The sequence below is a fragment of the Stegodyphus dumicola genome, chromosome 6 (genome assembly GCF_044657685.1).
Source record: "Stegodyphus dumicola isolate Sdum_Otavi_A_Nest chromosome 6, ASM4465768v1".
Taxonomy (NCBI): domain Eukaryota; kingdom Metazoa; phylum Arthropoda; class Arachnida; order Araneae; family Eresidae; genus Stegodyphus; species Stegodyphus dumicola.
In genome coordinates, this window is record NC_140773.1 from 70,778,961 (window position 1) to 70,806,027 (window position 27,067).

Genomic DNA, 27,067 nt, shown 5'->3' on the forward strand with positions numbered 1-27,067 from the left:
AAAATCGGGTCCTCTAATTTTTGCAATGTAGTAGATGTCTCAGAATTTGAAATATACCTAAAAGTTTGAATACTTTGAGTACTATAAGAAGAGCTGGAGGCCTGCTTGCAAGTGGAGGCTCGGGCGTGTGCCCCGTTTGCCTTTTTTAAAATCAGGTCCTGGCAACAACAGCACGTACGAGAGAATGAGGTAATTCCTTACATGCCTTATATCGGATGAGTAGGATAACTAGTGATGCATACTATTGTCAACATGAAATATAAATCTGCAATAAAATCATCTATAAAACTAAGTTAAAGAGATGTATATATCGTTATTAATAATGTGAAGTTGTGTATAATATGCATTTTATAAAATTTCCCCCAAAAGGTTTGAATGTTGTGACTGTGAATCCACAAGCCAGAAAAATATTCAGATACATGTTGCGATAACGTGCCATTGCCAAATATATATAAGTCATTTGCACATGCAATAATATACTTCTTTAATGTTTGTGATATCGAAATGTCTTCTGCTTTCCCTGTTCTTAAGACGGTATATTGATTTCATAGCTTTTAATGCTAAAATCTGTTTCGTTCAACTCAAAAACTTTGCATTCTCTCTGTGTGTTCTTCATCCAGATAGTGGCAGTGGAAAGTTAATTTTTGGTCACCTAATTCATAATCGTAATTTAAATTCATCGTCTGCTTTAATTAAGAACTTTAAAGTAATAATTTTATGATATTATTTATTTACGGCGTTTTGTTATGGAGAAAACCATCATTGCTATTATGAAACTTTTGAAAACCATCATTGCTATTATGAAACTTTTGAAAACCATCATTGCTATTATAAAAAACAGAAAACAAGCCTTCATTTCTTGATTATGAACATTTTAATTTATCTTGATTTTTAAATTCCTACACCATGCTTGATATGCTGCTTGTGTTTTGTAAGTCTGAGAGTAACATAAGAGTTTCGTCATATCATTTCATGGTGCAGTCGAAATATATACATAACTAATTGCTGATTTCTTACGTAATGCAGTTGCGATAACTTTTGAGTGTGATTAAAGTGCAGAATTCGGGGCATTTATGCATTCAAAAGGGATTTTTTCGTGACGTCTATACGTACGCACTTATGCATGTGTCTTGCATTGACCGGTCCAGCGTTGTTTTACTGGCTAACTGAAAATTGCAAGTAACTGAAAAAAATTTAATTTAAAACACAAACACTAAATAAAAGAATTACCTGACAATAATAAAAGGTAACATGAATTTATTCAGGGACAATGGGGAAAGTTATGTCCATGCAAAAGTCCGTCGAAGCTCGAACTAACAGTTGAATTCTCAATTTTGTTTTTTTAAATCGTCCACTACAGTGGCGCTGACAAAAAAAGAGACTGTTTTCTAGCGTTTAGTTACACAGTTGCTTTATCGTGTCAAGTTTTCATGATCTGCAAATATAAACCAGATGCACGTTCATTTAGTTTACGATAGCAGGCTTATTGCTTTATGCGGTATAAATATTAATTATACCTTTCTTAGAAACATCTTTCTTAAACTGGAATATTGAATTTCGAATTTGCGATTTTTGATGTCAATTTCAACTTGCCTTGAAAGATCGGGTTGTTAAGTTAGAATAATTCCAGGAAATAAGTTTAAATGAAATGCAGCAAAAAAATATGCTTAATTTAGTAGGACGTACAAGGAAATCATGTGATGACCACCCAATTTATGTTACTTTTTATTAGTTTTGTCAGGTAATTCTTTTATGTAGTGTTTGGGTTTTAAATTTAAATTTTGTCAGTTACTTACAATTTTCAGTTAGCCAGTGAAACAGCGCTACACCGGTCAATGCGAGTTTTTTTATACGTAACTTTTAAATACCTGTACTGTTCATAATTACTCTTCCAAGCGTGTTTCAGAAGGAAACTAATGTAGTAATATGTAATTCATAGAATGGATGTGTGGAATATATTAATATGCAACTGATTATAAGAAAGAAAGAAAGAAGCTCTTACAAATAAAGAACCTCTGGTAGCATAGTCGTAAACAATGGCAAAGTTTGGCTCCGTTATGCTGAGTCCTACGAATCTCAGAAGATTTTCATGGGTCATTTCTCGCATCTAAGAATGAAACGAAAAATTTATTATTATATCACTTTTCATTTGACAATGTTGATACTATTAGTTACATTTAAATTGTGATTCCATGGTTTAGATTACAATTTGTGCATTATACACCTAATTGTATTTTTACATGAACCATTTTTACATGAATTTGATTTAAAATTTAATCCTCCAGGGCACCCACAATCTCTGTAGAATTTATACCCGGAAGTCAATATTGTGTTTCTATCTTCCTGTTCTATACAACTCATACAGTCCATGGATAGAACAGTAATAGCTACGTTTAAAAGATATTATATGATGATAATAATGAATAAGGCATAAAGACAACTGGCAAGGAAAGTAGACCTAGGTTAAGAGATTGTTGGAAGGGATAATATATGAAACGCAATAAATAACATTGGAGAATCTTGGGTTGAAATAAAAGAGTCAACAATGAAAGGTTATTTAAACCAATTACGCTTCAAAACTAGAATGATTTTTTAAATTCTAAAGAAACTCCGCAAGAAATAAATAAATCTAGTTTTGAATACAAGGCTATTTTAATAATTCCTGACACTAAAGCAGCTACAAGCTTAGATCCTTTAAAAATAATTCACGAATGAAGTTTGGTTTTACTCCATCCGAAATCGGAAGCAGATTTAAGAATATTTTTAACGTTATCATTTATTGTTTGCTAGTGACCAAAGAAGCTTCAGGATATTATAAAGATAAAAAATTGTGTAATATCTTTCCTTGGTCAAGAAAAATTTTCAAGTATAAATATTCGTTTATTTTGTTTTATTAAAAGTCAAAAAATTGAAATTATGAAAATTTCTTGAAAAATTAATGCAATGCTTCTTATATCAGTTACATTAATAGTTATTTGTTATTTACCAAAACAGAAATTTTAATGCTTTTCATTTCTCAACTGTACATTATTATATGCGTCATTTTTCTGAATATGTAAAGCTATTATTAACTATTATTATAAGTGTTACGGTATAATTTGAGGAAGTACCTTTAATGCATATGAAAATGTACGACTTAAGTTAATTATTATTATTTATATTTTTTAATTGGTCGCATACTTAGTTCACTAGTGCGCGAATTTTAAATAACTTTTTCTGATTTGGGCCAAATTCCGCAAAAAATCAACTCAAAGATATTAAGTTTATATTACGTAGGCACAATATATCACTTAAAGAATAAAAAAAGTATTGTAGTCAAAAAAAAAAAAAAAAAAAAAAAAAAAAAAGATAGTACGGAACGAAAAGAACAAGGCTTTATTGACAGAATGGCGTTTGTACAAAACACTCTCTGGCCGACAGGGAGAACAACAAACCAAACATATAGTAATATGATATTTTTAAAAACATATAGTAATATGATATTTTTTAAAACATATAGTAATATAATATTTAGTTTGAATGAAGTAACATATAGTAATGTGATATCTTTTAAAAAAACAAAAAAAAAACATATAGTAATAGGATAAAACATATAGTAATATGTTTTAAAAACATATAGTAATATGATATTTTTTTTTATTTGAAATGCAAAGAATACGAACTAATTTAAGATCCAAGAGCAAGCTTCTAGACAGCTGAACCTTGTTAACATTTATATACTTAATAGAGACTTTCATGCCCTACGAAGAAAAATAGGATGTAAATTAATACCATTAATGGAATTATATTGTGCAAAAAATTTTTAACTTAATGCTTAATACAGCTACTTTTAAAACATTATACGGTGTAACCGCGATAAGTCAAAAATTTTAGGTTAAGTCGAATTAAATATCGAAATTCAGCAATCAGAATTATATTAACAATCTCAATAAGATAAATTTTCGATTAATGGAAAATATTTATGATCTGTTCAATTTCGACTTATGGGAGTTCTATTGTCTACATATAATAAAGCTAGACAACTCTAATTTTTTAAATTGCTTTACTATATCCGCTTGCTTATCGTACATTTCAGCATGTTGAGTAGGCAAATTTAATTACCATCGCAGTGTTTTTTATAATGTTGTTTGTTAACATCACGAAATTTCAGCAAGTGCTGAAAATGTTGCCTTCGTTGTGGAGCATATTGGAAACCATCTGCCATAATACTGTATTCGGAATTCTCTAAAATGCAATTGTTGTTGTTGGCTTCTAGGTTTTCCCTCTTCTCGAATTATTTATATACATTCCTTCGTTTAGATAGATGCCCAACTAAAAATTCCAAGGGCATTCATTCACAGCATTTCAGTTTAATCAGTGGCTTTTATTGATAGCTGAACATTCTAAACTATACATTCAGCGTGAAATGTCATTCAGTTTTTGCGTAATATGCAAACAGTTAATTTTTTAAATCAGGGTTTTCTGACTTTCATTACTTATATATAAAATATAATGAAAAAACACTTGTATTTGACACTGCGGACATTAAGATATTACAAAACTAATGAAATTATGAGAAAGTAATCATTAATGCACAAAGTCCACGTAATAAGGTTAATTGAATCAAATTAACAAGATTTTAGAGATTACAATAAAAAATATAAAGATACATGAGGGTATTTAAATTAGTATAACGTTTTTACCTTATATATAGCAACATGGCCACCAGTTGTAGATGGCACGGTACTTCCCCCATCTGAAGATTTTTTCTTTAAAATAAAAAAAGGGGATTATTTGTATATATCTTAGTGTAATTAATAAGAGAATTTTAATTGCGTTATCAATTTATCTATAAAAATTTTAATTTAATTGCACTTTGATTGAAAATTTATGTTAAATATTTAAATTGAAATCTAAAATTTAAAAAGTATACTGTTTAGAACTGAAGCAAATTGGTAACGAAAGCCACGAAAAGTAACTGCGTAGTACATAAAAATTTTTTAAAACTACAATTTTTTTTTTCGGGGGGAGGGGCGGTAGAAGATATTTGTCCACATTTACATCCAAGCTAATACTATTAGGAAGTAAAATGTATTCCTCTCGCTTTCTTTAAAATAATTTGAATGATTAGTAATTAGATAGAAGCCTTAGACTTATCACGAAAAATTAAATTATTTGAAGAAAGAGTTAGTTTACATGTAGAGGTTGTAATTACATGACTTAATTAAATATATTATAAAAGTTAGATATATTACTGGATATTTTGAAAAATTGCTCATTAATTATTAAAATGCAACAAAAACAAAAGTAATAAAAGCCTTTACATTTACAAAACCTTAAAAATTAATTCAATTAAATTATATAAAATCGCCATTTGGATATAATTCATTAAAAATGATCTTAATTCAGTCACTGCAAGTTTGAACACATCTTTTAATCACCATAGGCTATCGCACATAGAAATCACATTATAGATTAGTGTTTAAGTACTAAACTGTTTTAAATCAATTTAATAGGGACGAAATTACAGTCAACCACTTTGAAATTTGTTTGAAGTTTGTTAATTTACTAAAGAATTTGCAATTATTATTTGGAGAAAGTTTATAATTTATTTTAATAATGTAAAAATTTTATAAACCATTGTTTTGCTGTGCATTTCTAAAATCGCTACATGTGAATAAACGAAACAGCTAAAGTGGAAAGTGTTGATAAAAAGTTACAACAGATGAAATTTAATTTTTTACAAACAAGGATATCGTTTACACAGATCCAAACTACGAATGTGCAGTTTTCTTTTTTTTTTCCGGGGGGGGGGGGTGTCCAATATGTGAAAATAGAAAGATATATATACTCTGATATTCGCATAAATTAATTATATATTGTTGCTTATCCTCACGTTAACGATACAGACTCACGAACAGTCATGAGTGAATTTGTACCTGTCATTGGTCAAGCGCTCACTTGTGCTTAATAAAAGACCTTGAGCACGCTTGTTAACTGAGCCACTCTGCCTAACTTTATTCCACTTTGATCGGGTTCATTGTAAGGAAGAGAATCTCAGGGGTTTAGGTGCATTCTCGAATCTCTCTTTTAAAAACGATTCTCAAGTATACTACTCTACAAAGATATTATATTCACAATCATCCATACCATCTTGAAATTTTGAACTTGAGCCTTTCGACCTGCAATCTGCCTTTGATTTTAATGATCTCATGGTGGCCGTATAATTTAAAAAATCATAAATCGATTTTTATCTCGTAAATGGATCATGGTTAAACTCAAAAGTACATTTGTCAAAGGAAACTAAAGGCCCGCAAAGGCCCGGGCCTGGAAGCGCCACGTTTTCCAAAATCAATTCCAGTTCCAAAATCATTCCATAATTTCTCTCAGTACTGTTTTTCTTTCAAAAAATAAAGAAAATGGTTGTCATTACAGGAACCTCAAAGAACCCACGCCTCATGTGGCATAAATTTTTTACCGGATAATTAATTTTCAGGCAGACTTTATCAATTATTGGAAAATATAAAATTCAGTATTATTCAGAAATTTCTCACAGTAGGCGTTGACTTGCTGTGGTGACTCTTCGCAAAACTAAGGCTGGAACCTAAATGACAAGAATCCAGTAACTCGAGATCCGTCCACTCGATTCGCCACCAAAGATCAGCCAGTTGCGTTTCTAGGATAATTTTCCTGAGGGAAAAAAATCATTAACTTCTTCAGATGTTCTAAAGAATGAAGAAAATTTAGATGATATAGAAGTAAATATTTAATTTTATGAAGAAATAACTCAAAATTATCTATTGCTGTTTATTATATTTCATAGCAATTTTTTCTTGGTATAAATTTACATACATCATGGCATACTTGGTAAAACGTTTAGAGATATGTCATGAAAAATCAAAAGTCTGAAGTTCTAGTAACAAAGCCACTAATTTGACAATGCTGATATTAATTAATTTTTATAAAAATAGTTGGGAAAAAAGAGATATAGTTCATGTCTACGCACGATTTCAATCGTCACTCTCTTTCTCTATTTTTACAGTCGTAGAAAGCAATGTCAAGCCGAAACCAATTGTTTCTTCACCAGAATATTTCATTATGAGAGCTGGATTCGGTAGTGACTAAAACACTGAAACCGTTAAAAGTCAAAGAATAAAATGATAAAAGATTAATAACTATAAAATTCATTAATCATATTTTCCACCTGGATTTGTATGGGCCAAAAATGAAATAGAAATTGCGTTAGTTTGGTTCGAAATCTTCTCATTCCGAATTTGTCTCTTTTATGACAACATTTTAAAATAAAATGTGAGTCTTTTTAAAATATACGTACTTAAGCTGTTTTTAACTTCTTCTGAGAGACTTTTATGGTATAAAAATCTTAATCAAGCATTTTCATATAGTGGTGCCATTTAAAGCGTCCGATAAAGCAAACCACGTTTGATTGTGGCAAACATTATCAGAAACCATTCGCTTGACAAAGGGTGCGGTTTCTAGAAAATTTTAAGTCATGGTCTGTAGTATTAAGAACGAACTCGCCTAGATTCTTCAGTTTGTCTCAGGTTTGTTAAACCTATGAATTGGTATAGCAGAATTACATGCTTTCGTACACTTACACGCTTTAAATGCACCGCTATATCAAAATGCTTGATTAAGATTTTTATACCATACAAGTCTCTCAAAAGAAGTTAAAAACAGCTTAAGTACATATATTTTAAAAAGACTCACGTTTTATTTTAAAATTTTGTCCAGGCTGCAATATTGTAAAGATATTTTTTTATTTTGCAAGCTTCTGAAAATTTCTAGTTGGATGTTTCGGATATTTTAATATGAAAGATTTACTTTTTTTACCAGAGTTTATTTTTTTTTTACATTGAATGGATCGTGTACTCAGATACAGTAAATAAATATGCGTGTATGTTCTCAGATAAAATATATTTTTGATCTCAGCATTAATATCCTTTTCCATAATGTGGCCTTTCCATCGGAATATTTTTAGAATTTCCTCTGTGGCAATGAAGTCGTTAAAAATCATCCTTACAAATATGTCTGCGATGTATTAATTACATCTGTAGCTTTATCAAATTGAAGCAATAAATAGCTGTTATGTAATTGTGCACTAATTACATTAATATTTTGTACTATTTTAAAAGAAACCGCTTCTCAATGGTGAGCTAACGAAAATGCTTTCTGCGTAATACTGGTAATTCAGTAACGTTGGCTTAAAGACGAAGTACTCTAAAATATTGAGCCAATATATGAACTTTTTCTTGGAGCCATTTCTTAGTCTAAGTTCTTCACTGAGATTTATAGGTGGAAAAAAATTGAAATCCTTATATTTTAATGCTTATTCTTTATTAGTAAACTAGCATCTAGCCTGTGTTTTGCCATTATCAATTAAGAAATCTATATAAATAAAAGAAAATCGTAAGATGAATACAAAACACACTTTTACATACTCACTTGTATGCAAAAAATCCAATTATGGATAACAAAACTGCCAGAGCAGCAATGATACAGATTACTATTCCTTCGAGAGGAAATTCGGCTGAAAATGGTAAATTACTTATATTAAACAAATTCTGTACTCTTATTAATAATATAAAAACTGATCTGAAATTGCATGTATGTTACTAAGGCATGTTTCAAATAAACATAAAACTTTCTACGAAAACAACATTTATCGCAAAATAAGCAATTTTATATACACAATTAAACTGACACAAAAGCTGCGTACTTACTTCAGCCTCAAGTTGATTATTTTAGGGGCTCTAAAATATTACCGATATGAATAAACATAACTAGTATGGTAAAAGAGTAAGATCAACAGTTTCTGGAAGAAAAGCTTTGCTTTGCTACTTGTTCTTTGTTGTGCTAATGGAACTCCACTAAGATATGAATGTTTCATTTCCCCCCCTCACATTATCATGCGGAGTATTCCGACTACCCCAGACTGACTCTTTCCCTCTAATAAATTTTATTTGAAGAGCTACATACTTGTGGTTTCATGATTTTGTCCTAAAATGGTTAAAATCGTATTCACACTTGTGACCGATGCAGTTTTTTTGTTATAGTTATTACAGTTATTGTTGATTACACTCTTACCGAAGAGCTCGGTAATGAGAGGGTTTAACGTTATAACATTTTACGAAATTAGTGTGTTTCATTTCTTGTATTTTGGGTACATTTATAATTAAAACTGTAAGCTATTTCTCACGCTTTCCTAACGGGGTGTAGTGGCTCTGCACGCTGGGCCAGTATTCCAGAGGTCCGTGGTTCGATTCCCGGCGAAGGTGGTTGCTAATTTTTCATCTCGCATCCTTCCCATTAACCCAATGTCTCTACAGTGGCGCTCGAACTAAAAGGGTGTTGGAGGAGGATTCTCCGCACCCAGGACTTGGCGATAGGGTTCCCTAAAAACCCCAATGGCTCTTTAAAAAGGGGAGTATGTAAGGTATTTCTCACGCTTTTCTAGAGTGCCTTCGTGGTGTAGTAGTTCTGCATGCTGGGTCGGTATTCTAGAGGTCCGTGGTTCGATTCCCGGCGAAGGTGGTTGCTAATTTTTTATCTCGCATGCTTCCAATTAACCTAATGTCTCTACAAAACTTTATATTTTTTATTTGGTGACATGTTTCTAGTGCTTTCATGATAACTGACAATTTTGAATGTAGCCCAGGCCTTAATAAAGTATTTTATGTGTTCCTCCAAAGCTCTATTTATTTAAAAAATATTATGAGTTGTGAGAACAAAAATACAAGTGTGTCCGTTTTAAGAAGTAATCTACTTTGGTAAATCTGACTTTAAAGTTTCTTGGCTTTTGCATGCTTTAAGCTATTTAGAAAATGTTTCTAAGCATTTGTTCCGTTTTCTTTTCGTTTTAAATCTCGGAAATGAATGAACGATTTCGAAGCTGTCCATCAATAAGGAATGGAATTTCGAAAGTACAAACAAAAATGTATAGAAGACTTAATGTGTTTTAAAAATAACTCGCTGCATTGTTCTTAAATTTCAATTCATTGTTGCAGTTTTACGCAATATTCCTGATACCACGGACTCGTATTATCGTACTTCAATACCATCGATGTCACTACAAAGGATGCCTCGGAATTAACTAGCCAGAAGTCCAGAAGACATTTTACAAACTAATACGGGCAAGAAATCGCGTACGAATATGCTGCAGAAAACGTATAGTTAACGAATTACAGACATTGAATTTCTGCGAAAACATGATGCGGAAAATAGTTATTTGAATTATGCAGAATTGGATGATGGTTGGTAGCAGGGTGGGTTAAGCATTGGGTTCTAAAAATATATCTAGTAAAGCCCTGATATTCAAATGTGTAACGCGACAAAAGAAAACCAGTTGCATTAAAACTCCTAGCATAAAAGCTTGCTGTTATAAAAGGAGCTCTTACGATTAGGACAGCTTTCTAAGAAGCAGTGTTGTCAATTAATAGCAAATTTTCCATCCAACATGGAATATTCAGACTTGGATTTCATTTACAGGTGGGCAAATGCAAATTTAGGGCTGCAGAGAACTTGCATCGGGAAACATATTATTATCAATGATTCTCCGAGAATCCACATTTCAAAGGCTAGACCGACACTAGTTCCTTCGGAATTCTAGAGCAGGTGGTAGATGAATGCCACTACCATGATATGTAAAACTAATGCTTCAGATAAAGAACTAATAATTCCATTCCGCGAGAATCTGTAAGGGATCTATTTGAGGAAACGAACTGCACTTCTACTGCGTAGCATTGTGTGCAGTCATTAGCATTAGCTGATTATACAGTGCGGAGAATATTTATTCAATGGATATTGAAGAAAATGATCAAACATTTTCCCAGTTATCTCTGGCGAGATGTTTACAGAGGAAGTGCAATTACAGACCAATGGTACTATTAACTTTCATGTAATCTGGTCATTTATTTAATCTGGTCGACGCTAAATATTTATGCCATCGTCTAGAGTCAAATGAAGCACCTGAATGTGTAATATGGCTGCTTCCCGCATAAAGCAAGATTTTTCATTGATACTGGATGTTGTGCTCTCGCGTAACCTTTCTATGCCCTCCGATTCAAATCTGTTGGATAATTTTCCGGAAACATCCGAAAAGTGAAACATCTGTTCCTTTTGTTACTGCACCTGACGAGCTTCGGCAATAGAATGAGAATTCTGTCTTATGTATTCGTAATATCTCTGAACTTCCTGAACATGCCCGCCAGTTCGCGTGACGAAGTCGTGCCGTGTGACTTGAGTGTTAGTCAGTGGCTCACATTTTGAACATTTTCTCTAATGTTCATGTACATAAATTTTCTGTTTTTTTCTTTGTGTTGATTTTTTAATATTAAAAATTTGGATGCTGGAGAGGCATCAATATCTTTGCTCCGTAATTTGCAAGTAATGCATTTTCCTTTTGTATATTCTCAAGGTTTCTTTGGTTTATGCTAACCCATGGAATGCTCTTCGGGTGCTTGGTGACTTCATTCTTTGATCCTTTTGCATTACACCATTGTATGCTTAAATTCTGATTATAACTCTAGAAACCTTTACAACAAACGTTTAGCACTAATAGTGTTAAACTTGGGTGAAAGCTTTTGCGTTAGGACTTATTTCTCTCTTTTTATTGAAAATTTCGAAAAATGATGCTCTAAATTTCCCGTGGATGAATGAAAGGATATTTTAGTAAATAATTCTACTTCCATGAGATCTTTCCTTTTATTTTCTTCCTTCAAATTCTGCTGAGGGCTACCTATTTAAGAAAACTTCGGCTTACGTAAACTTTGGTTGGCATGATGCTTCCCTGGAAAGAAACTGCACTTAACGTGAAATCTCAGTAAAGCACCGAAAGCACACTTTAAAAGAACAGCCTATCAAATTATTGTATTAATGATAAGTTAATTTTTATTTTTTTCACGTTGTTTTCTGATCATTTCTGACCAACCAAGATTTTGCTGTTTTGACATAAAAATAGTCTAATTAATTTTTTTAATTCCATTTTAATCTCATTATTTAGTTTATTTACATTTTTAATAATACTTTTGATCGTACAATTGGCTTTGTTTCAAATTTTAACGGTTTCGTGATACTTCTCAATGGCAACAAAATTATTGGTAAAATGTCTGCTAATTGCTCATTGCTCAAGGTTTCTTTTAGCAATTTCATTCTCTTCTTTAAATAATAAAACTGGAGATATTTATATATCTCAAGCGCCTTCGTATAAAGTATAGCAAGGAAATAAAACCCTTGTTTGGTTGATGGCTAAGATGCTACACAAGGCCAGGGGTTAAAGATTTTATGTTATGTATATGCTAGAAATAAATTCGACCAAAGGTGACAGTCATTCAACATTTTTCACACAAGATATTTGTACTTTAAAGTGAAATTAATCTTATTAGAAGACTTCATGATTCTTTCATAGACCTTTAGAAATGAGTCATTTATTTAATCTGATGTTTACCAAATCGCCTAAACCAGATCTTTTCGTAATAACATTAAATTATACATTAAAAAGGTGTTTAAATATGTTGAAATTCAGTATCACAGGAATATATGTAACTGTTGAACAAATGGAATGGTAACTGAAAATCTTACTTCTAGGAAGACATTCCGGGGCATTTCCTGCAAAGCCACACACTGGTATGTCTAAGGGAGGGCCGTGTTTTCCTGGCCAGTTGATTTCCGCATTTTCTATTTTATCATAAACCTTTCGCGCTCCAAAGTAGGTGGCAACGGGCTATAAAATATAATTATGTAGCGATTTGTTAAAAATATAAAAATATCACATTATCATATAGTTTAGCATTTAAGAACACAAACGATTCAGACAAATGCATTGTTTCTAAGCTTTGCATAGGGCGTAACGAATATTTTGATTGATATTGCAAAATGGATATCATGCATCAACGTGAGAGAGATGATGAAAGCATTCTTTTGAAAATAAGCTGTCATTTCTTTTGTTCAACATGGACATTTGAATTGTTGAGCTATTGAAACTGATTTCAAGAATTATGTCAAGAGTTTTTGTTCTGCAGTTCCATCATCTACAGTTTTAAAAATAAATTTTTACAGTTTTTGTTGGGGAAAAGAGATATCTAAAATAAGAAAATTTCCCAAGGATGTTATGTTGTAAGATCTATTCTTCTTTGCTATCATACGCTGTAATGAAATCACTCAAAGGCTTATTCTCAATGCAAATGGCACAACCTAAACACACAAAGTTACGGGGCATACTAGTGTTTTCGGTTGTCCCCTTCGATCGCGCCCAACTACATCCTTACTCTCATGTAGTGAGCATTTATTGGCTCCTCTTTGAGCTCGTCTTACTACCACTTTTCCCCCCTCTCAGTCACTTTTCCTTGTTACTCCTCCATCCCTATGCCTATGACGATGATAGATGAGACACTGCACCTGTACCGTTATATTATAGTACGCCACCCTAGTTGAAGTACCCGACGTTGTCCGAGCTTTATGCAAGGTGAAGGGGCTTCATTTAGCGAGCTGGAGGTAGTTATTTTGAAATCTCAATTAGACAGTGAATTTTCTCTTATTTTGCTTGAAGGTGAATTGTGCAAAATTTTACCAAGCTCTAATAAAACTATAGAATAACACGGTGCTATGTAACAGTTTTAGTAAGAACTGATACTTGCTTTATTACCGGTTATGTGTATTTTGGAAATGAGCTTTCGGAAAATTACTTTGCCCAATTTCTTTGAAGTATTTGCAAAATCTCTGTCTGAAAAACTCTATGCTATTCCAAAGAGTAAACGAACACGGCTCCATCTAATGGTTTTGGTAAAAACTTATACAGCAACAACGGCAACATGAACCTAAAATGGGTGACGTGAGCACAACGCAAACACCCTGAATGTGAATTCCGTGGGGTTGCTTTCACCCCGCGGAAATCTCACTAAAATCTTATGCAGTCCTTCCACTTGAACGTCAAGTATTCAAAATTTCACCAAGATTAGAATGAAACTGTAAATTTGAACGAATTAATAGTATACAAACCAAACAAATAGACACTTTTCTTCATTTATTTATATACATACTGGTAGGAAAGTCCGCCAAATGAGCGGGCGTTTCAAGCAAACAACTAATTCGTAAATAAAGTTTTGTTGCCAAATTAGCATTTTCAGAGTTTTTAATTAATATCTCGGTTTATTAAAATCCTATGGAGATGAGAATGGTTTAAATGGCTTCTCAAGAATATTTTGGAATCCGGGGGAATTTTGAAATCTTCCCTCGAAACTCAATTCCTCGCCGTTCCGGCGGAGATGATATTACAAGCAAACAACCAGACAGATACACACAGATTTTAATAGCGAGCGGACAAGCCTGCTGCAGGAACGGACTGCTACTAAAACAAAATTTATAAGTTCTAACTACATCTGAAAAGAAAATGCATAAAAACATTTCAGTAGGAATAAAATGAGTTCATTCATTCCAAGCAACAACCAATTCGTAAATAATTTTTTGTGGACAAACCAAAAAAAAAAAAAAAAAAAAAAAAAAGCGTTTTACACTGCAGATTAATACGTATGACGTCATGATTTAAATTTAATGTAATATAACAACTTTTTTCGAATATTAATTAAAGAATTATCGTGGCAAAAACATATTGTATCAGTTAACCTAAATTGAAGCAAAAAGCTTGCCAACAGCAGCTATTTATTTAAAATGCTGATATTAACGAAATATTTTCGACATACAATAACTTCACATTCAATAGCGTGCTTTCTTCAACGTCAGAATATGACCGTATATAATAATAATATGTTTAATATTTGGCAATGCTAATTTAATTTCATATTTTGTAAAAATTAAATATTTTTATAAACAAACTCTACAAATTGAAAGCGAGTAGTGGTAACCCTTTCCGAAATAAAGTACTTTTATCTCCGGCGCGTGCGACTGTTGCCACTCGGAAAACTGAGTGCGAAAATTAAGGTTTTCAAAGTTTTTAATCAATCGACTGATTAAAGTCTACGAAGATGAGAATGCTTCCTATGAATTTTTGGAATCCGAGGGTACAACTCTCTCTCAACGCAGCTCCCCGCCATTTTGGAGAAAGATTATATCACAAACAAACAGACGTGCACAGATTTTAATAGTACAGATCAGATATTGTTGCCTTCTACAGGTTCGTGGATTTGGAGTAGTTGTGTGATGATAACCCTTGATGACGAATCAAAATGCAATTAATTTTGCAGTAAGCACTATTATACGGGGCAGTTCCAAAAACACGTTTACACTCGTCGAACAACTAAAACAAACACGCTGAAACAATCAGCAACACAATTCTCAGGTTATAACGAGAAATACAGCTTCACGGCAAGACACTAAAGTACAGCTCTCAACTCGATCGATTGCTCTCAAGCTATTTCTAAACACAAGACGCACTACTCCGCGTAGGCAGAGTATATGTAACTTTAACCTACTTTCGAGAATATTCCCGAGAAAACCGCTAAGGATGCATTCTAGAATATTCTCGCTCTGTCTATGGCATATCGCCAATTTTGTAGCCAAATATAATCAAATGGGCGATTTCGCGTTAAATGCGGAAGCTCTGCCATTTCTGGTAACCCTAGCACCGCTTTGCGAATAAGCTATTTAACCACTCAGCCGATGGGCATTTCGTAGCAATATGATTTGACTGAATCCAGCTAGTGTAATTTCACGGGTACAGCTAGTAATTAATAATGATTGAAATGAATCTGCGTTTAGTGCTTTTAAATCGTTTTGTTTGTTTAGTGACAGAATAAATTTGAAAGAAAAATTTAGCATCTTACACTTTGCTGAACGATAAGACATTGCTGCATGAAAGATAAAAATATTCTAATTCTGCGAGGAATAATATATTTCAAATTGCTGAGTTGTCGGAATAAATTCGAGATACAAATATATTGTGATTCTCAACCATGGACCTTATAAGAGATAGACTAACCCAGTGGGCGGGGCGCGCGTCACCGACATGTCGGCAAGAAAGAGTAGGGACGATCTGGTTTACTTTAACACTGAAAACTATGGAGTTTGTATCACATATCTCTTTTTAATTATTAAATGTGATATGTTGTGTAGTGATGAGATTATGAAGGCCACAGTTTTTTCCAAATAGGATTTAATATATCTCATTAAAGCACTTTTTACTGCATTTCGCGCATTTTTTTCACGTGTTATTCTTGTACAAACATCTTTACTTTGGTAAAACGGTAAAATCTCTAAGCACAAAATTTATGAACTGTTCTTCGCCCGTAAACCACATACATTTGAAAAGAGCATATCTTTAGAATTTCCGCACTGAAGATAAAACTGTTATTTTCGGTACAGTGCTCGCTCTAAACTCGTTGAGTTCGTTAATCAAAAATTCGTTAAAGTTTCACAAAATATAAAATAGATTAAAACAAATTCGAAATTTGGCCGTCCAGATACCAATGTTCGGGTGGAGGATTACATTATTCAAAATTTGACGGTTCTAGATACTGCCGTTTTTGTCACAGTTCGAGAAACATACATGTATTCATGCAGATTCTTCATTATTTACTTTCTTTAAATATAATACAAGGCGATAATATTTGGTAACAACAATTTGCAAGGAGACACGGACATCTATAGTAAAACAGCGCAAAATCCCGCTTCGAAACTAACAGTCTTTCTAGGCTACCGCTCCTTTGAGCTAATAAATTAAATTAACAATAAATTTAAAAAAATTTATGCAGGACTAAAAATAAATTTAAAAAAATCACTATAAAATACAAGCAAAATTAATTATTACGGTTAAATACAATTTTAATATTAGAATTAAATGTATAAAAAATTTTAAATTTATAGTCAAAAGTGTTTATCATTATTTATGAAATATGTAATAAAATTCCTTTATAGAAATTGTGCTATAATACTCATCTATAAATTTAAAAAAGCAACACAATTTAGAATTTTAAACAAAACTTTCAAAAATTCATTTTTAAATATTTTAGTATTTTTTACTTATTTACACCAATAATAAGCATAAAAATTGCAAGAGAAAATTGCTTGTTTGAAATTTTCTATTAGTTCAGATTTAAAATATTATTTTCTAAAAGAAGTAGTTACAAATTTTCTTACAGCATAGGAAAAGCTAAAAAAAAAATATCCAGCCCTGAAAGCATGCAATATCTTTATATTTATTTGGAACGTTAATTATGCTTGATAACTATGCTAAATTTTTAAAAATCAATCTCAGTTTCAAAAATAAAAATATGGAGAAATTCTAATTTGTGAAATGAGGCGCTACAACCAGCTTTTTCTTGACAATTATGCACGCTGCAATAGGCAACCACTGTTAAATTACTGCAAGTCGTCCCTACTCCTCCGGATGTGATCAAGGTGACAGCCGGGGAGAGATCCCATTTGGGTTAGTCTATTTCTTATAAGGTCCATGTTCTCAACACACTACTTCTATATCAGCGACTTTTGTGATTTAATTTAAAACATAAATATCTTACGCTTCTCAGAGTGGCAATACAAAGCTTTACTGATGACCAAAGATGCACATCTTTAACACGTTCTATTACAGAATCTCCATTATAAGCGCATTTCATGTGTCCGCATATATGCGAGAAAGAATCAGTCTTAATGATGCTGAATATCAAATTAAAACTTAAAGTTGATGTTTCTTTCTACATCTGAGAACAAACTTTAATGAGAGATGATCTTAATATGACACAGTGCATATTTTCCCAAAAGTCTATGATAAATTTCCTCGAATAAGAGGTGTGCCGGAAGCTCTTTGAATGCAAATTTTTCTTTTATACTATTTAGCATGGTCTAAGTGTAGAATTTAATTCAATCAATATTCAACAGCATTATTTTTGTGGAAGTCAAGGGAAGATTTTTTAATGTCTAAATTCTAAGACAACTTCTAAATTCTAAGATTAAGTCTGAGTGTAAATACATCTATTTGATTTCAAAAGAAAGAATAAAAAGAAAACTTACCACCATAATACCAGTATAGGGATCCATGTCATTTAAAGTATAGTCAGCCTCACGATCTCCATTTTCATTAATAACTATGTCTCCCGTTAGCCCTGCGAAAGATTAAACAATTTAAACACTCATACAATATACGTACATACTATTTATAAAAAGCTGTTAAATGTTTGTTTCATTACGAATTAGGTTTGCTTATGTTCATTAGCTATCTATTAATCTTCTATGTTACAGGCTGATAGAATTTAAAATTTACTTGCAGTAAAACAGAAATCTTAAGACATGAACACAGGGAAAAAATTATCTTTTTGCGAATGCATTCAGTTCGATAGATACTCAGGAGCAGTGGCGTAGCAAACATAACTGGCGCCCGGGGCAAAAAATCTTTTTGGCGCCCCCCACAAAAATCTTTCAGTAATATAATGTATAGAACATATTCGTAATATGAAAATAATGCAAATAATAATAAAATGCTGAATCTGCCATAAAATACTCAAAAATATATTAAGAATAGCCACTACCTAACTACACTAGCCTTGGATTCGGAAATGCATCTGTGTCGGCGGAAAAATCAGACATACGACGATCTAGAATTAGTTAAAAACGTGTTATTTATTTTACATATTTATATAAGTGTTTTTAAAAAGTACAATTTTTAAACAATTAAAAGTTTAATATACATTATAGATAAATAGATATGTGGCAACTTGCCTACTACAACTCAACTCGGCCAGTCTGGTAACCCATAGCAACCAAAAATAAAATGATATATATTCTATTCAATTGTTATTATTATTTAACGATCTGTCTCAAATTATACTACCATAATTGGTAACCCGTATTTATTATGAATAGCAACCTTCAATGTTGCACGAATATGGTGTTTATATGTCAAAATTCTGAGCAACAGTAAGTTATACAGTGTGATGAGATGCAAGTAAGACATTTCACCTGTAATTTCAAGCGTTGTGCCCCATTCGAGTGAGTCAACATATTTCTGTCATAATTTCAACGGATATATGTATCGTCTGCTGCAATTGAACCGCCAATTTTTCTGATTTCAAGTACCAAAAAACTGTGTCACTATCTACATATTGATTATTTTTCTATACATATTATTATTGAGCATATTTGATTGATCTAAAGTGGTTGAAAACGATGCTGCTTCACAAATGGCGAGAGTGGTTGTTAAGCCACCTCCTTTTTGTCGCTGAGACCCATTGTTATGGTTCATTCAATTGGATGCGCAGTTTAAATTGAGTCACATTACTGCCGACGAAACTCAATTTTATACTGCCATCGCCGCGTTAGAATCAAAGGTACTGCAATCAGCTCGTGAAATAATTTTGAATCCACCGGCGATGGACAAATACAAAACTTTAAAAAAAAATATTTGTGTTTATGAAGAATCCAAGGCAGTTAAAATCAAGCAGCTGTTGCACGATTTAGAGTTGGGTGATATGAGGCCTTCTCAATTGCTGTCTAAAATGTCAGACTTAGCCGCCAGTAACCTAACGGATAGCATTCTTAAAACATTATGGATGAATAGACTCCCATCTAACATGCAAACGATTTTTAGCGGCCAGTAGCGAGCCACTTAAAAATCTTCTCGAAATCACTGATAAAATTCACGAGCTAGCCATTCCAGCGCAAATACACGCAGCGCAGGCTCCTGGTCCAGGTATTGTGGCGTTACAGGCTCAAATTGATGATTTGTCCAAACAGGTTGCTCAGTTAGTAGCCATCAAAGCTGAACATTTTCAGCGCAACCGCTCATCATCACGTGGTCGAAATACACGTTATGAAACCACTGAGGAAACGTTATGAAAGCCCTCCTCCGGGTATTTGTTTTTACCACCGCAAATTTGGAAACAAGGCAAACAAATACCGCCCACCGTGTCGTTATAACGACCAGGGAAACGAGAAGGACCGTTGCTCGAAGTCGTGAACGACATCGGACGGAATTTTGCACGCCGTTTCGTCATCGAAAATAATTCGGGCTTAAGGTTTCTTGTAGACACCGGGGCTGATGTTTCTGTCGTTCCACCACATTTTTACGAACAAAAGCATCTTACCAAGTTACAATTCAAACTTTTGGTGAACGCCTGATATCTGTCGATTTAGGATTGCGCCGAAACTTCCAATGGCCATTCATTATTGCTATTGTTTCAAGTCTTATTATTGTAGCTGACTTTTTACAAAAATTTTCTTTGCTTGTCAATCTTAAGAATCACCGTTTGATAGATTCCACAACCAACTTAACTTATCCGGGAGTAATTCGCAACAGTCAAGATTTGAGAATTAAAGTGATTTCGGGTAACTCCCCATGGCATGAACTTCTCAGAGAATTCTCTACAATCACGCGCCCAGTTATGGGTATTTCCGAACCTAAGCACAATGTATTACATTATATTGAAACTAACGGACCTCCAATTGCCGCTAAAGCAAGACGCTTACCTTCGGACAAGCTTAAAGCTGCCAAAGAGGAATTTCAATACATGATGGAACAGGGAATTTGCCATCCTTCAGAATGTTCATGGGCCAGTCCGCTCCATCTAGTTCGGAAACGAAATGGTAAGTAGCGATTATCGCCGGTTAAATGCGGCTACAATTCCTGATCGTTACCCAGTCCCGCACATTCAAGACTGTATGCAAATTTTAGAGGGAAAAACTATTTTTACAACCCTTGATCTTGAGCGGGCGTATCACCAAGTGCCCCTTAACACAGATGATATTCCAAAAACTGCGGTTATTACGCCTTTTGGACTATTTGAGTTTCGGATTATGCAGTGCTGCTCAAACGTTCTAACGCTTCATGAATCAGGTGTTAATCGGCCTCGACTTTTGTGTATCTTATTTTAATGGCGTCTTAATCGCCTCCTCTTCAAAGCAAGAACACCTATCACATTTGAGAACAGTTTTTGAACGTTTTCAAAGGTACGGTGTCAGTCTTAATCCTTCCAAATGCGTTTTTGGCCCACCAAGTGTATCCTTTCTTGGTCATGAAATTTCCGCCGATGGCGTTCGACCCCTTCCTGAGTCACTGCTATCCACGATATGCCCGAACCATCTACAGTGAAGGACTTAAGAAGATTTCTTGCTATGCTCAATTTTATCGACGTTTCTTACCTCATGCAACAACCATACAAGCATCTCTAAATTCTTTTTTGGTTGGAAGCAAGAAAAACGATAAACGTGTTATAACCTGGACCAGAGAATCTCGCGAAGCGTTCCAAAAATGCAAGAATGATTTAATTTCGGCAACAAATTTGTAGTATCCTTCCGTATTTAAGCCATTATCACTCTACGTTTATAAGGTATTTCTCCCGCTTTCCTAGCGTGCCTTCGTGGTGTAGTGGGTCTGCACGCTGGGCCGGTACTCCAGAGGTCCGCGGTTCGATTCTCGGCGAAGACGGTTGCTAATTTTTCAATCTCTCTTGCTTCTAAGTATCCTAATGTCTCTACAGTGGCGCCCGAACTAAAAGGGGTGTTGGATGAGGATTCTGCACACCCAGAATTTGGCAATTGGGTCCCCTAAAACCCCAGTCGCCCTTTAAAAAGGAGAGTATATAAGGTATTTCTCCCGCTTTCCTAGCGTGCCTTCGTGGTGTAGTGGTTCTGCAGGCTAGACCGCCGGTACTCCAGAGGTCCGCTGCTCGATTCCCGGCGAAGGCGTTGCATATTTTTCATCTCTTCTGCTTCCAAAAAAATAACCTAATATTTCTACACGTTTACGCATCAACAACAGGTATAGAAGCAGTTTTACAACAGAACGATCAAGAATTATGGAGACCACTTTCATATTTTTCTAAAAAACTCTGACCAGCACAAACCAGATACAGCACTTACGATCGCGAGTTATTAGGAACTTATGAAGCTGTCAAATATTTTTGACATATGCTAGAGGGACGCGTTTTCATGATCTTCACGGATCAAAACCCCTTAACGTATGCTTTTCAACAGCGTTCGGATAAAGCTTCTCCTGGTCAAATGAGACACCTAGACTTCATAGGGCAATTTTCAACAGATATCCGTTATATTGAGGGTTCGCAGAATGTTGCAGACACCTTGTCTCCTATTGAAGAACTAGCCGTTCCTTCGCCAATTAAACTTTGCTGCCCTTGCGGATAAGCAACACCGGGATTCAGAACTACAAACCTCTTTCGAAAAGCAAATCTTCCACCAATCTCAACTTGCAGCCTATGCAGCTGTCACCTGAAAAATTACTTTATTGTAATGTTCAGGATTCAAGATTTCAACCTTATGTTCCCTCCGGGTTTCGCCATGCCATTTTTAGTCAGTTACATCGTCTGTCACATCCTGGCATCAAGGCTTCGAGGAAACTGATACAGCAACGTTTCGTATGGCCTAGCATGCGAAAGGACATAGCCAACTGGACATGAGTGCCAAAGATCTAAAATTGTCAGACACACCACCAGCCAACTTAAAAAGTTTTACTTCCCCTCATCTCGCTTCAATCACGTGCACCTCGACTTGGTCGGAAACTTATATTTATTAATAATAATATAATACATGAATACAATTAATTACTATGTATACATTTTTCTTACCTTGGATGAAGCAAATTTATCATTTACTTCATCGAAGTCGATCCTTTCAACTTTTTCTCTTTGCACACTTAAAAATGCTAGATAACTTAGGGGATCTTGTCCCATCGTTGATTGTAAATATGTGAAAATTTATTTTAATTTGCTGAACGAACATTTATAGCTAGCATTTGATAATGAAATAGTAAGGAGTATTTGAAGTGCGACTCTTAGGTTTTGAAAAACATTTTCTCCATAGATCTGTAGTGGACTTTTAGGTTCCGTTTCTTTTCTACTGCGGAGTAACGTCATGCAGTCACATTCACTGCTCAAAACAATTAGGGGATATTGTGGGTTCGGTATGAAATAACCATATAATCGACAACCTTTTTGAACAAAAGGAAATAGAAGAGATTATAAAGGAAAATTATAACGTTTACAAAGTTGCGAATATGCAAATTTAGTCTGTGACGTCGAAAACTATGCGTTTTAGATAAGGAGTAAGGAGCCACATGCAGTATTCCTTTCGTAAAAGGAGATTAAAAACAATTGACAAGCGTTGAATGCTTCGTAGCAGTGAATATACGATGTCTCAGCAAGATGACTTAGTTGAATCGGTAGCCAGGAAGGCCATCAGTCGTTTACAGGAGAGTCAAACGCAATCCATTGTAGCGGAAGCGTTAGGATTTTCCCAAAATGTCATTTCCAGATTATGGAATCGGATTTTGAAAATTAAATATATTTGAGAAATTCCGGACAAGGTCGTGTTATCGTTTTAAAATAAAAAGCGGGAGATATACATGCATTTCGTTTAAAAAAATAAAAATATATCTCTTGTTTGGAGAAATAAAGTGGTCAGAAAGAATGTTTTGGTTGATGTACTGCAAACATTTTATTACACGTTTTATCAGAAAACTCAAGAAAATAAATAATTAATTATATTACAATAGTTATTAATTTTAAATATAATATATTTTCCAGAAATCGATCAAAATAAAACTGAAATTTTCAGGAAAATCTTGTTTGGAGACCATTTGGCGCCCCTCTACGAGCGGCGCCCGGGGCATCATGCACCCGTTTGCTCCCTCCTCGCTACGCCACTGCTCAGGAGTGTGTTTAAAACATTTAGGCATATTGTTATATCCCAGCACTTAATTCCATTAATAAAGTAATTTCAGATACTTTGTTAAAATAATGAAGGTTTGGGTTTATTAAATTACGGCAAAGTAAGTATTACGGCAATCTGCCTAAGCGGAAGTACACCTTCATGAAGGATTTTTCAAAGAGACTGGCCCGAATTTATGCTGCACCTGGGAAAAATCACGAAACCTCCCATGCAGCTAGCCTGTTCGCCGAGATTTGAGTTGAGGCCGAACTACCAGTGTGTAACGACTTTATCCGCTCTACTGTTAGTAAGGCGATGAAAGAAAAAAAACTACTACAGAATTTTATCTAAAACACAAAAAGTAATATAAAGAAATTTACCTGCAATATATTTTTAACATTAACTAATTAAGTTTTAGGGCCACTAAAAATATAAAACCGAAGATAACATGTTTCTTGAAATTATTATAAATGTTAATTACATAATTGTCATGTACATACTCGGTAAGGGGATGCTACCGACCAAGCCTGCAGGAAGAACAGTTAAGCCAACGATTTATAGCTGAAAGGAGAGAGGAGAAAATTCTGGCAACGAGAAGAAGAAGCGTGCTTGATGCGAGAAGGACGGCATGCTCGTGGAAAAAAAATTTAAAAATTAGATTTTCTGTATTCCGAGAGTTGAGTTTTTTTTTTTTTTTTTTTTTTTTTTTTTTTTTTTTTTTTGTTAAGAACTGTAAGGTGCAATGTATTACTTGTGCGTTTGATGTAATTGTGAATAAAAACAATACTTTGTGAAAAGATAATGTATAGTTACAAAATTAAAAATATAGCTCATGTTATTGTTAAACCTGCATAAGTGTCCCAGTTTATTTCCTGCAAATAGAGTTGACTAATAACATTCATAAGTGGATGGAAACGAACCGACAAATTTGACCAATTGACATTTTTGACAATAATAATTATCTGTTTAAGATTTTACTGAAAGCCTTAGTTTTAAGGAAAAGCATTTTGTCGTTGAATAAGCCGTCAGTTTCAACACCATTAAAATAACACATTTCTTTGGTACTTTGCATTGTATAAAACAACTGAAATGTATTGAACAGCTTCTGTACCTTTCATTCATATCACTTTGGCTTTATTTCCTCTAATGTCATTTTTTTCCTTTTTTGTTATGAGATTGAGGCATATTTTCAATTAAGAAATATACCCTGCTTTAAAGTCATGATGGTTTAGTCTGTTAATTAATTTATCGCTTTTCAGTAATAAGAAACTAAAGCCAATGTTTAATTTAAATTCAATGATAATTCCGGTGACTGAAGTTTCTTGAGGTTTAAAACTTCATACAGCATATCTTTATGTTGACTTTCCTGTATGGCTTATTCTACTGACAGCTTATGTTTATAATGTATGCAGTTGTAAATTTTAATTCCCATATAGTTCTTCTATGAAATTATGAAGATTAAGTTTTTGCCGTCCTGTTCGCATAATAATAAGGAAGCCATCTAGGCTTTCGCCCAAGTTGGAATCATTCAGAAGAAGTAGATGCTTTGGTGTATAGTGTCTGCGACATGGGAGCACTTAAAATACAGTCGAACCGACAGCCCTTTCAAGAGGTGAGGTTGCTATAGGGGAAGAGTATTAGGAGACCCTAGGATCCGTGGGGAATACAGTAAGGAGATTTTTTTCGTATGGTCTAAAAAGTGAGCACAGAAATAAAAGTCATGAACTGAAGTCTTAAATTCAGTTCCTAACTAATCACGGCCATTCCTCACTATACGTGCAAATTCAAAAAGCACGATAGAGATTTATGCGAGTGAACAAAGGCAAGAGATGCGGACTACTATGCGTTCGAATGACTCTTAGCAAATGAAGTGGCCCATGACCAAATTACAGCATATTAACTGGCCAACAAGTAGACATGCCAGCACATTATGCAAGAGGCACGCATATACCCACAAAAACTGCATGGGGACCACGCTCGCGTTTGTTTTGAACTATATTGATGTTAAGACCCACGCCTATTTATTGTTCAAAATACATCTGTACCCACCGTATTCTAGTATTCAGTATGAACATTATGTATGCATTTGCTAGTTAAACATAATCTATACCCAAGTACTGCATTTAATATATTTACACATCAATACACTGCATTGTATTTTGATTTGTTACTTATATCAGAATTATGACAGTAGATATTTTTCTCTCTATCTTTTTATTTTTATTCCTCGCGGATTAGATCGAGCATGCTTGCATTATATTTGTATTGTCCTTATTCTTTTCACTGCACACTTGTTCAATATGATAGCATATTATCTGCCCCTTGTATGACTGAACGCTGTATGCGAACGCTGTAGCTGTTCGTTTCAATATAACAATGTATCCCTCCATTTACTAGTATTGGTGTTATTATTATTTTCTTCTACGAATTTACAAATCCCACTATTGGTGAGATACATTAGCTGCACGCTCAAATGCTGATAAGCTGCCCTGCTAGAGCAGAATTTCCCGGCAAAATTGAGAAAGAGTGGGGCACACTCGTTCTGTCACAGATACGGTACCCAAGCGTAAGCCAATGGCAGGGCTCTTGCTCAAACCTTGGAAGATCTTTGTCTTGACCCCGATAAAATTAATGGACCTGTAGATTTATATCAGGAGAATTAGAAACAAAAGCAACAATTACAATGTTGTAACAAATGAATATTGTCGGCAATGCGCTGTACCGACGGTATAGAGAAAATACTCAATTCAACCCACGAGAGTTGCAGAAGTGAGATGTGATTGTTTGAACTCACGCTTTGAACTTTTAAAACATTTTAATGTAATTCCACTATACAGTTTTTATCGTTTCCCTGTATGTTGTTGTTAGGCGATAATAAAACGCCATTTAAAAGTATCTCCTAAATTGATTGATTGATTTTCTAAGGATATACTACAATGTTAAGTTTATGATTTTTACTTCGCTTCAAATAGCCAATTATTTATGCAAAAATAAAGTTTCTCTTTGGCATTCCACCGACGTTTTGGATATTAAACAAATTTGAAAACAGTATAAAATTACCTCTACTCTGCTCATAATATAAATTATAATGTTCTTAAATTTTTATAATTTACTTTAATAATAATTTTAAATTACCCTTTTAAAAAACTGGTATGCTTTGTAATGTCGAAAAAGAAAACAGATGATTCAGACCTCAGGGATTCTAAAAGAAAGCATCCGACAGGTATTTCTCACCATACCTACAGATATGCTCTAAAGTGCTGTTCACAACAATACCTCGATTACAGGTATTGTTAATGAATGATGGCCGACATGTTGAACGTATGTTATTAAGAGTATAATCTTTGCTAAAAATCAATTGTTGTGTTGATTATTACTTTTGTTATCATATGAAGCGCCATCTATTGGCTGTTTTAAGGATTTGTTTTTTGCTTTCTATAAAACCCCATGACATTTCAAGCAGGTG

At 33.8% G+C, this 27,067-nt stretch overlaps 1 protein-coding gene across 1 annotated transcript in view; it reads right to left on the minus strand.

Annotated features, from left to right (window-relative positions):
- LOC118194521 (atrial natriuretic peptide receptor 1-like) overlaps window positions 1-27,067 on the minus strand; it is a 95,855-nt gene that overhangs the window by 38,554 nt on the left and 30,234 nt on the right. The window contains exons 6-12 of the mRNA XM_085819663.1: window positions 17,956-18,047; window positions 12,577-12,718; window positions 8,443-8,527; window positions 6,534-6,669; window positions 4,683-4,748; window positions 3,663-3,740; window positions 2,003-2,107 (exon numbers count right to left, since the gene is read on the minus strand). Coding sequence (XP_085675789.1) covers window positions 2,003-2,107; window positions 3,663-3,740; window positions 4,683-4,748; window positions 6,534-6,669; window positions 8,443-8,527; window positions 12,577-12,718; window positions 17,956-18,047 — 704 coding nt within the window. The remainder of the gene's footprint in view (window positions 1-2,002; window positions 2,108-3,662; window positions 3,741-4,682; window positions 4,749-6,533; window positions 6,670-8,442; window positions 8,528-12,576; window positions 12,719-17,955; window positions 18,048-27,067) is intronic.